At 40.2% G+C, this 11,732-nt stretch overlaps 1 protein-coding gene across 4 annotated transcripts; it reads right to left on the bottom strand.

Moving 5' to 3' along the window:
- Positions 1–1,186: 1,186 nt before the first annotated feature.
- Positions 1,187–11,693, bottom strand: LOC116311777 (zinc finger protein 135). Of its 4 annotated transcripts, none has more exons than XM_039602064.1 (4): positions 11,520–11,693; positions 7,303–7,393; positions 5,091–5,358; positions 1,187–4,092 (listed from the first exon to the last, which is right to left on the bottom strand). In XM_039602064.1, the coding sequence occupies exons 3-4, from the start codon at positions 5,326–5,328 to the stop codon at positions 2,936–2,938; spliced, it is 1,395 nt and encodes a 464-aa protein (XP_039457998.1). In that variant the 5' UTR covers positions 5,329–5,358; positions 7,303–7,393; positions 11,520–11,693; the 3' UTR covers positions 1,187–2,935. The 4 variants fall into 4 exon arrangements, with proteins under 4 accessions (XP_039457998.1, XP_039457997.1, XP_031584848.1 ...); XM_039602063.1 differs by having other exon boundaries at positions 5,091–5,342; XM_031728988.2 differs by lacking the exon at positions 7,303–7,393.
- Positions 11,694–11,732: the final 39 nt, after the last annotated feature.

Genomic DNA, 11,732 nt, shown 5'->3' with positions numbered 1-11,732 from the left:
GAATGTACTTCCTGAGGCAGCTGAAGAAATTCAACCTGCCAACATGGACGATGATGCAATTCTACACTGCAGTCATCAAGTCCATCCTCACCTCCTCCATCACCGTGTGGTACGCTGGAGCCACTATCAGGGACAAACAGAGACTGCAGCGTGTTGTGCGCTCTGCTGAGAAGGTGATTGGCTGCAGACTCCTATCTCTGCAGGACCTGTACACCTCCAGGACACTGGGGCGTGCAGCTCGGATCACAGCTGACCCTTCTCACCCTGGACACAGTCTGTTTGACCTGCTCCCCTCAGGCAGGAGGCTCCGGTCCATTCGGACCAGAACCTCTCGCCATAAGAACAGTTTCTTCCCCTCTGCTGTTGGACTCATGAACAATAACCATATGACTGTTCGCACCACAAACACATGACCCTACACTGTGTTCACTGCATCATTCCATTTTTGCATTGCTCACCACCTGCATTCATGTATATGTCTATCTACTTAGCACTTTTAATTTTTATGTTTATTTAAGCGTTGTCTGAGAGTATGTTTTGCACTAAGTACCGCAGCAATTTCCTAATGTTGTAAACCTGCTCAACATTTGGCAATAAAACCCTTTCTGATTCTGATTCTGGTAATGGCACGTATTGATGTGCCATTCTGGAGGACTCAAACTACCTGTGCAAATTCTTTATGGTCCAAGTATCCGCTCTTGCTACCAGTAGTGACACTGGCAAATGCAAAACTTGTGAAAAGATGAGGAGGGGGGAAAAATGTCAGTGGCTCCTTTTGTAAAACTATTCCTGTTTCAGGGGTTGTGTCATTGTTGCCCTTCTAGATGTTGTTAATTACATTAACACCAAAGCAGCTGAAACTAATTAGCAACCCCTTCTGCTACTTAAACCTCTGGGATAATTATCTAGTTAGTTAACTGATTTGATGCTATACTCTGATTAAAAAGTGTTCCTTTAATATTTGCGCAGTGTATTTTTATGCAGTATGAACGGTCAACCTGCAGCTACTCTACACAAACATCTTCAATGAAGCAGCAACACTCTGCAGCCAGAGCAGCTCAGGAACATACACACAGAAGCATGTTTCCTCAAGTAATCAAAACCTCAGTTTCAAAATACATATAAAATAATGACAGACACAACCAAAACTTCATATTTTAGAAATTACACCTCAGAAAAAAAATTGTCACGTTTTAAAGAAATCTTTATTTAAATTTTAAGAATAAAGAACCCACAACAATAAGGAACAAAACTAAATAAATCAGGATAAATAAATCAACAGAAGAGGTCCATATGGAAGCTTATCTTTTATGAAAAGCATTACAACATAAGGTGACCTCAAATCCATAAAGGCACATTGTTTTTGGTCTTATGCGTGTCACTGTCCAGCTATTAATTTTCTTTAAAGAGATTAAAGACTCTTTATTGGACAATAAAATAATAAAATCTTGGGTATAAAAAGCAAAGTACCCCCAAAAAATATTTTTTCTGTAACAACGCTGTCAAGTGAAAAGACTGAAGAACCTGGATCTACAATTAATATGTATCACCTCACCAGCACTAAACACAATATATAAATTTATAATATACATATGTACACAAACTGATCAAGCATAAAACTATGACCATCTGCCTAATATTGTGTTGGTCACCCTTTTGCTGCCAAAACAGCCCTGACTGTTCGAGGGATGGACTCCAGACCCCTGAAGGTGTACTGTGGTACGGACTTGTTTATCCGACACATCCCACAGATGCTCGACTGGATTGACATCTGGGGAATTCGGAGGGCAAGTCAACACCTCAAAATTCTTCTTGTGCTCCCTGCAACCATTTTTGCATTTGGCGGAGCACATTACCCCACATAGAGAGGCCACAGGCTTCTTAAGGTTTCTTCACAAAAGGTAAAGAGGTCCAGTTACTTTCTTTCCAAACTCCTTAAACTAACATGCCTGGATGATTGAGAAACTACACACACAGAATACCATTTCCATGAAAGGGTGTTCATGGTCTACAACAATACTTAGGTAGTTGATACGATGTTCACATACCCATTGTCCACGTTGCCAGGGGTCGGCATGGACACCCTGACTGGTATGCAGTAATTCAATGTTATTTGTATAACACAAAAACCCCAACAATCAGTCAACTCCCAATAAGAAAGCACTTTGTGACAGTGGGAAGAAAAGAACTCCCTTTTAACAGGAAGAAACCTGCTGCAGAACCAGGTTCAGGGAGGGGCAACAATCTGCTACGACCAGTTGGGGGTGAGGGTAAGACAACTATGCAGCGCCCAAACTACAATGCACTGTATATTCTAACACCTTTCTATTAGAACCAGCATTAACTCTGTTTTTAGGGTTATTTGTTGGACAAGACCACATGGGCCAGCCTTTGATTCCACTTGGATCAGTGAGCCTTGGCTGTCTATGAGACCATCACTGGTTCACCACTTTTCATTCTTTGGCCCACATTAGATAGATGCTGACCACTGCAGACCGGGAACACCCCAAGAGCTGCATTTTTGAAGATGCTCTGACCCAGTTGTCTGACCCAAAGTCAAACTCACTCACTCAACCATTTTTCCTGTTTAACTCATCAACTCTGTTTACTTTCTTCCTAATATATCCTACCCCCTAAAACGAGCCATGATGTAGAGATAATGTTGTTCACTGGTCATAATACTATGCCTGACAGGTGTACATATATATCAGCTCAGACAAATGTAAAAATCAGGGTTTCCCCTACATCATAAGAATAAGGCAAACAATACAAAAAGTGTTTTTACTGTCCAGGAGATAAAATGCAGCTCATTGACCTGAATGTGAGTTCATCTCTTCCTCCTGGTTTTGGAGTTATTTGGTTTCTCACTGTGTGAGTTTTACCATTAACACACTGCTATGTCTGACGGCTCTGATAGACTCTAAGGATGAAACTTTTAAGCTGTGTGAGTTTTTATGTTTGTCTGATTGCATCTTTTCTCACAGGTGTCAAAAGAACGTGGCTTCTCCCCTGTGTGGGTTTTGATATGTTTTCTTAATGTCGACTGATCTCTAAATTCTTTTCCACAGGTGCTACATGAATATGGCTTTTCACCTGTGTGGATTCTCATGTGAGTTTTCAAGTGTTTTCTCTGAGTAAATCCTTTCCCACAGGTCCCACAAAAATAGGGCTTCTCGCCTGTGTGAATTCTCATGTGAGTTTTCAAGTTTATCATGTGACTGAAACTTTTCCCACAAGCGATGCAAGAATAAGGTTTCTCACCAGTGTGAATTCTAACATGAACTCTGAATGCTGATGAGTCACTGAAACTTTTCCCACAGGTGTTACAAGAATAGGGCTTCTCACCTGTGTGGATTCTCATGTGAGTTTTCAAGTGTATCATCTGACTGAAACCTTTCCCACAGGTGCTACAAGAATAAGGTTTCTCACCTGTGTGAATCCTTTCATGAAGATCTAAAGTTGATTTCTTTCTGAATCTTCTCCCACAAGAGCTGCAAGAATATGGCTTTTCACCTGTGTGAATTGCCATGTGGCTTTTCACATGTATCAGCTGACTGAATCTTTTCCCACAAGTGCTGCAAGAGTAAGGTTTCTCACCTGTATGAACTCTTAGATGCTTAGTCAGCCTGTATTTATACTGAAAAGTTTTTCCACAGGTGTCACATTTTAATGACTTTTCACTTGTGTCAGTTTTGCACCGACTCTCCGTCACTGGACAGTTATCTGCTTTGTTACTGTGACTTCTTCTCTTCTTTGGCTCTGCATATCTAGTTGATCCTGTGCCCACATGCTCAGTGTCTTTCTGATCTTGGCTGTCTGGTTCAGGAGAGTAGTAAGAAAGGAGATCGTCACAGTTTGGTTCTGATTCACTGTGGTCACTTTCCTTATAAATAGGAGTCACTATAAAGATATCAGCCTCCTGCTTCAGAACAAGCTGCTCTCCCTCCTGACTGGTGCAGAGTTCCTCCGGTTCCTCTTTAATTTGTGGAGGATCTGGGTCGACCTGGTTCAGACTGGAGTTCCTATCTTGGTTATCAACCTGCTGGTTATTCACAGCCTCTTCCTCCATACACATATATTGTTGCGGGAGATCTGATGTGACACATGGACAAAAATGACATGAAAAAAAAAACACAACTGGGTATTTCAGGTTGTAAATCTAGTATTCAAAATTATCACACGTTCATGTATTCATCTCACATATGAAGTGTTTTGAGCACATTTATATGTTGTATTTAGGTATCTGCACTAGTGGACTGGTTTGTGTCCAGGCAGTCTTCTTTCATGTAGTAGAAGAAGGATAGCACCTAGGCTCCTCAGATAGGACACAGGGCCATTCAAACGTTAATGCTTTGACAAGGGGTGATATGTAATAGATTTTCGGGTCAAAGTGACCATGCTAAAAATAATAAACAGAAAACTGGAAAGTTTTCAATCTTTTGAAGCTTAATGTCTGCCATGGATGAAATCATGAGTGGAAATTAACAAGTGGGTGAATAATAGACGACTGTCTAGAAATTGAGAGCCCAAAAGCTTGTCCATCTTTGATTATCCTTGAGTCTGCGTGCTTCCTGCAGAACCTCATGGGAGAGAGTTTTACTTTTTGCCTATGGTTTTTTGAGTTTCTTTTTTTCACCAAACCATCCTGCATTTGAAGTTGCATTAAAAATTGCCATTTTTGTAACTTTTGACTACAGATAGAGATCATTTAAAAGTATGGTTCAGAGGCCAAGGACTACGGTGGCCCCTAGAGACAAAGCACATACAAACTCCAAAACGCGTACAAATTCCAAAGCACGCTTCCCCTAGCGTCCCGGAGAACTTCCGTTGTGTTTTGGAGTTGCACGTGCTTTGGAGTTTGCACGTGCTTTGGAGTTTGCTCGTGCTTTGGAGTTTGCACGTGCTTTGGAGTTTGCACGTGCTTTGGAGTTTGCACGTGCTTTGGAGTTTGCTCGTGCTTTGTCTCTAGGTGCCACCGTAAAGGACCTGGGAAGTGAAATCCTCAACAGAACGAAAGAAGTCAGTTTCCACTTTGGCTTATGAGAAGGAAAAAAAAATACATAAATGGTACTCATTGAAGTTTCACTTACCTATTCTGTGTAATTTTATTTCAGGTTTCCACATAATATCTAGCTCTCCCCCAGTCCAGATGATGATGCCTTCAGTCTCCTGCTTCACTACAAGCTGCTCTTCCTCCTGACTGATCCAGAGTTCATCCTGTTCCTCTTTAATCTGTGGAGGCTCTGAGTCCTCCTGGTCCATACTGGAGGTACTCTCCTGGTTACACACCTGCTGGTCATCCAGACCCTCCTCTTCCTCACACTTCATGTTGCTAGGGAGGTCTTAATAAAAGGGACACTAGAAAGAGGTTATTGATGTGATGACAGGAAAACAAACATTAAAAAAAAATATCTTCCAGTATGCCTCTACACTATGAGCATGTCTCTCATATATGTGAATAATTGTACAAATGTGACAAATGTTTCAGGAGGACCTGTGTGAGTCACTCTTGAGTTCTAGCACTCTTAATAGCAGAGTACAAAACATTAGGGGAGGTTCTACGAACCTTATGTTTCAAAACACTTTTTGATTGTCACTTTTGTGAGATAAACATCAGTAACTACATGACAGAAAATCCTTTCCATGAGAAACAAAATCTATATTTAATGATTACTTGCTGCAGATTTCAATGTAGGTGAAGCGAAAAGAGGAGACAAGGAGGTGTTGGGTTGGTATGGTGTTATGGTGTTCCTGTTAAGTAGTGCAAGAAAGATGATGGTGGGTTTCGTGAAAAGGATGGAAACAACTGTAGGGAACACACGTGTCAACAAGAAGGAGGAATTTAGGGTGACAGATAAGAGTGGAGAAGGGAGCACACAGGTGGATTACATCTAATGCAGAATGTGCGATCTGAAAGCAAAGACACCCGAAGGCGGTGTTATTCAAGAATGCAGCTAGGCTTGTTTCCTCTTCTTGATATCCGAAGCCATACTGTAGACTGCCATCCGATGCTGCCTAGTGAAGGACGAAGCAAGGATTAAATGGTAGAAGCTGAAGAAGGAAAAATGTTCCACAGAGTTCTGGGAGGAGTTGAGACAGGCTCTGGATGGTAGGGACTAGGGGTGGGTTTTGATTATTGATTTTCCGATTAAAATCGATTCTAGCTTGAATAATGTGATATCGATTCATTAAAATCCTGAATCGATTTTTAAATATAAATTTATTTTGCCCGAAACACTAGAGTCTCAGGTTAAACCTCACAAAATTTCGAGAACCACCAAACGGCTAAAACAGTAAATGAGAGCAAGTACACGGATTCTGCACAAAAACGTTAACACAAAGCACGGACCCGCCGACGCATCAGAATCAGTTTCTCACCGCCGTCGGGGCTGAAAGCCGAGAGCTCACAGATTTTGATGCGTCGGCGGGTCCGCACTTTGTGCTTACATCTTGTTTTGCGCTAGATTCTGAAGCTTCAGGTTTTGTCTCTCTCCAAACAAAATTGATTAAACCAGCCACAAAACATCCAAACTACACTTCACATGTCGCTTCACATAAGCATCGTCGTTAATTCCCTCTTACCTTTCCTGTTTTGCTTCCACCATGGTAAAAATCACACTTCCTGCAGAGCTCTCTCTCTCTCTCTCTCAGTGTACTTCAACAACAGTTTCCCATCTAAAAATCTCTGTTTTCTGCATTATTCACTTGCTTACCCACCAGTCTACCGTTATGTACAGTGCTGTCGGGCACTGGTTTTTTTGGGGGGGGGTTTAACTTCCGATGAGAAAACCTCATTTCTGCTGTTCAATACTGAAGAAATTTAAACTTTTTAAAATTATGCAAAATTGCAAAACGCTTAGCTGTGTCACTAATAAAACCTCTGTAACTTTGCTCTGCTTCACTTCATCAACATCAGGTAATGTTTATATGTTGATTCATGTTTCTTCAGTTTTTGTTCTACTGCAAAATATTTTTAAGATTATTTGCTATAAAAAGCCAGAGTATTCAAAGGAAGAGGTTAGCAAAGAAAAAGGGGGATAGTCAATCAACAGGAACACTGGGAGGCTAGACAGAGATCAATCTGGAAAAGATGTGCAGCAGGTTAGCATGTTTAAGGATAAATATGGATATGTACTAATGAGTGAAGAGAGTGTGTGGAGAAAATGGAAGCAGTACTTCGAATGAAGTTGCAAAGCAGTATGAAAAATGGTAGACCACAGAGAAGATTCATGCATGTCGAGAAAGAGGATATGCAGAAGGCTGGCAAAATTATAGACATTCTGTACTTAAGTCCAATTCCACCTGAATTCGACCAGATGTTTCATGGTGTCAAACTCCAGTCCTCAAGGGCCGGTGTCCTGAAACTTTTCCATGTGTCCCTGTTGCAACACACCTGAATAACATAAGTAGGTCATTAGCAACACTCTATAGAAATTGACTGCATGCTGAGGTGGCAGTTCAGCCATTTGATTTATGTTACAGCAGCTCATGACTAAATGAACAAGGTGCAAGTAGTTTTAGAAGTACATTTTTCCAAACACTTTACGTCACTTCAGTTTACTTGAGTAGGTTTAGGGGTTGCTACCTCAGCATGCAGTCAAGCGTTGGTAATGACCTACTAAGTTTATTCAGGTGTGCAGCAGGAGGTACACATGGAAAAGTTTCAGGACACTGGCCCACAAGGACTGGAGTTTGACACGCTTGCTCTAAACCAGGGGTGTCGAACTCCAGGCCTCGAGGGCCGGTGTCCTGCGGGTTTTAGATCTCACCCTGTTTCAACACACCTGAATCAAATGATTAGTTCATTTCCAGACCTCTGGAGAACTTCAAGACATGTTGAGGAGGTAATTTAGCCATTTAAATCCGCTGTGGTGGATCAAGGACACATCTAAAACCTGCAGGACACCGGCCCTCGAGGCCTGGAGTTCAACACCTGTGCTCTAAACTGACAGTATACAGTTTATGCTGTCTTTATGTTGGACGGCCACTGTACACCAGTCAAACACACTGATCTTTACTTTAAATCCATCACAGTACAGCAAGCTAACCTGTTTATCTTGCACTAACCTGCAGAGTATTTTAATGCAGCCTTTAAATAACAGTCTACCTCATGTTTGTTTTGCAGCATGTTTTACAATATTAAAAAAAAACAATGTCACATGTACAAACCCAATATCTGATTTAAAAGCACGAGGACTTAAATGTAAGCTTTAAATGAGCAGTGCTTCCCTTTAAATCTAAGTGCTCTTTATCCTCTCCTGTCCTATCTCTCTTATCTTTCTCCATCTCTGAGTGAAGTTAGCTCTCTTTCTTTTCGCTCCCAGTGAAATACAGCAGCTGAACCTTTAGCTTGCAACACACTGTGAGACAAACTGCACACAAACAGTTTGTGTGTTAGCTGATGTTTGTTGAGCTAATAGAAACGATGCATTTGAAATCACCTGCCACTAAAAAACATTGCTCCCTTTATGCTCACTACTCTTCTGAAGGGCTAGTTAGAGGCTGAATTATCACAACCACAACTTATGGACACCTGCAGTTGTTCTGGTGTTGTGCCAAAAAAAAAAAAGAAAAGAAGAAGAAAACGCAACCCAATTTAACCCCTGACTATAGCACACCATTGTGCCTTTTTATCAACATATCCTGGTGATTAATACACAAACAGGATTGCCTCTCATGTGTTACTGTACATGCTTAAATCAGTTTGATGTTTGAAGGCGCGCAGTGACATAAAATAATAACTTCCCTCATATGCCTTAAACCAAAAGTAACAAGTCTGTTTTGAAAATGTAAGAAGTAAAAAGTACTCAAGTAAGGTACAGAATGCCGAAAATTCTATTTAAGTACAGTAACAAAGTATTTGTACTTTGTTACTTCCCACCTATGTTTTTTCCTATATAAACATATTATCGACAAAGTGTTCTCATATTATTAAACTTAGATTTTATCATTTTAGCTGGCTTTGGGACAATCTGCTTTTTTCTGGACTTTGTATTGCATTTTAGTGTTTGGCTTTTGAGCGACTTCTTCAGCTCTGTTTCTATACGACTGTAATAATTAAGAGACCTCACAAGGGTACCACATAATGATGTGAAGCCGAAGAGCTTCAGCACCATGGAGCAGCAGCAGATCCAGAGCTCGGTGCAGTGCAGTCACTACTGTAATCCTTCATACTGTCCATATTTAATGTATGGTTTGAGTTATGAGGAAATTCTTGGCCTGATTCAACCCTAAGTATTTTTTTTTTACCAAATTGTGAACTACAGATCTAATTAGAATGTATAAATAGTCTATCTCACATAACTCACCTAACTTCCCAACATATAATGATGGCAAACTTAAAACAGATACCAGTGATGTGCAAATGTCTTCAGCCAATCTTTATATTTTGCATCCAAGGAGCCAGTTTCTGTTCATGTTTTACAGAGGTCTTGAGAAATTGGAAAGCTGATCTTTAGAAATTGGCTGCTCTTTCACTTTTTTCAGTCCAGCCCTTGTACCTGACAATTATCAGAGGATGTTTTTTTTTTTTTAAATCATAAAACAGGCATCTAACTCAAACTCAGTGAGAGCTTTGAAATGTCATTCAAGAAGAAAGAAGAAAGCTAATCTAACAGAGTTCAGGCTGTGTTGAGGAATACAGGTGGTCATACCAAGTGTTGCCTTTCAAGCTCATAGAATTGTACAAACTCTGTTTTTGCCTTACTTACTGGATTTCCATGCATGTTTGCATGTGTTTCAATAACCATCTTCCAATTTTCTTGTCATAATATGAAGAGATGAGGGGTGGCTCAAGACTTTTGCATGGTACTTTAATAAGTCACAAGGACTCTCCCTTCAGTGTGTCTGACATTAAATAGATATACTTAGTCTGCCATTTCCCTTCACTCTTAACAGTTTCCTCTTAAAACTACAACGCTTCACTAGTCTAATTTACACTTCTCAATGCTCTTCATAATTTTCAGGTCTACTGTTGGTCAGGGGTTTGAAATAATATGACATAAAAACTGAAGTTTACATTTAAATATTGATTGGGAATAGGTCTGTTCATATTATAGTTTGAAAGACAGTCTACATTTTACCTCTGCGTTACTATCTATCTATCTATGCAAAAGTGAGGAGAAAAAGCAAGAGAGAGCTTCAGGCTTTATCTTTTCAGCGCGGCAGTAAAACAAGATGTAAAATAATCGCAGCGTTGAACAAGATTTTTTGTTTGTTTGTCTGTTTGTTTGTTTGCTGAAAACTTTTAATTCATAATATATTTAAAAATTTAAAGAGACAGAAAAGTATGTAAATAACTCTTGGTTGAAATATTAAAATCACAACAGTAAACTGAAAAAGGGGGAATAACATGTGCATATCACAAACAAGTATATTTAAGAATAAGAAATTTGTATGGTCCGAATTTGCCCTCCTTCATAGATTGCAGACAGTCCAAAATGCTGCAGCACGCATTCTAACCAAAACTAGGAAGTTTGCCCACATCACTCCCGTCCTAGCTGATTTGCACTGGCTGCCTGTGAAATACCGTATCCAATTTAAAATTCTGCTGCTTACTTTTAAAATCACTAACAATACAGCACCAAGCTACCTTAAGGAACTCCTTAACTCATATGTTCCTGCCAGGGCTTTAAGATCATCTACTCAGTTACTATTGGTGCAGCCTAGATCTCGGCTGAAGTCTAGAGGTGACCGGGCGTTTGCCCTGGCTGCACCAGAGCTGTGGAACAACCTTCCGATTGGGATCCGGGCGTCTGATTCTATTCAATCTTTTAAATCACGGCTTAAAACGTATTTGTTTAATCTTGCCTTTTCTACCTGTTAATGCTTGCATTTGTTGCATAGATTTATTCTTTTAATTTTCCTACTCATTCTTTGACTGGTGTTTTATTATGCTCTTATTTGTGCTGTGTATGTTATATTACCATTGTGTATTGGTGGCATTTTCCTGTGAACATAATTTCACACTTTTATTAAGGCCTTATAATACTTGTGTTATTTCCTTGCTCTATGTTAAGCACTTTGGTATACCGTTGGTTTTTAAATGTGCTCTATAAATAAAGATTGTTGTTGTTGTTGTTCTGACTTTACGATGTACACCTAAAGGCACCACACAAACGATTTGTGGAGGTACGTTTGGCCGTAAACAGCAATGTAGACGCGCACTAGGTTTTATTTTATTTTTTTGTGCTTCTCCAAAGTGTATATCGTAGCTGGGAAGACCTGCACAACAGCCACATGGCGATGCTGAGAGAGACCTACGGCACCGTGCAGAAAGCAGAAGCTTTCTTTGTCTCTGTTTGACTTTAACACGCAAAGCCTTCCAGTAAAATCACTTCCTCGTGTGTAACGCTAAAATAAGTATACCGTTTAAAAGGGAACTTGTGTTATTTCTATACAAACAGGTCATAGTTGCTCACTGATTTTACTCTTTCTGTCTACAATCTGGACTCCGATCAGGGTCCTACATGAGTCGTATTCGTGCGTTAGTTCATTGTGATCGTCACAGTTTTACATACCAATTTATGTGTAACTTTATCTCGGGTTTCCGGCTGATATCCAGCAGTCTGCGCTGATGGTTGATCTCCTCCTCATACCGGACGATCGTTTTGCAACCTGAGAAAATGTCTTCGATAACAACTGTTAGTCTCGCCTCGGTAAACTCTCACTTGAAGACAGAGGTAAGTAGTAAGCGTGCGTCATTTCCGTTCTTATTGTTTTTCTTGTTAATT

The sequence above is a fragment of the Oreochromis aureus genome, linkage group 18, assembly GCF_013358895.1.
Source record: "Oreochromis aureus strain Israel breed Guangdong linkage group 18, ZZ_aureus, whole genome shotgun sequence".
Classification (NCBI taxonomy): domain Eukaryota; kingdom Metazoa; phylum Chordata; class Actinopteri; order Cichliformes; family Cichlidae; genus Oreochromis; species Oreochromis aureus.
The sequence above is the reverse complement of the archived record's forward strand: the minus strand, read 5'-3'. Positions and strand labels throughout refer to the sequence as shown.

Bases quoted from the DNA above. Each gene is read 5' to 3' on its own strand.
- LOC116311777 (XM_039602064.1), bottom strand. From the start codon at position 5,328: ATGAAGTGTGAGGAAGAGGAGGGTCTGGATGACCAGCAGGTGTGTAAC. The intron at 4,093-5,090 runs GTAAGTGAAACT...GTGTCACATCAG, and splicing joins AATAAAATTACACAGAATAG to ATCTCCCGCAACAATATATG.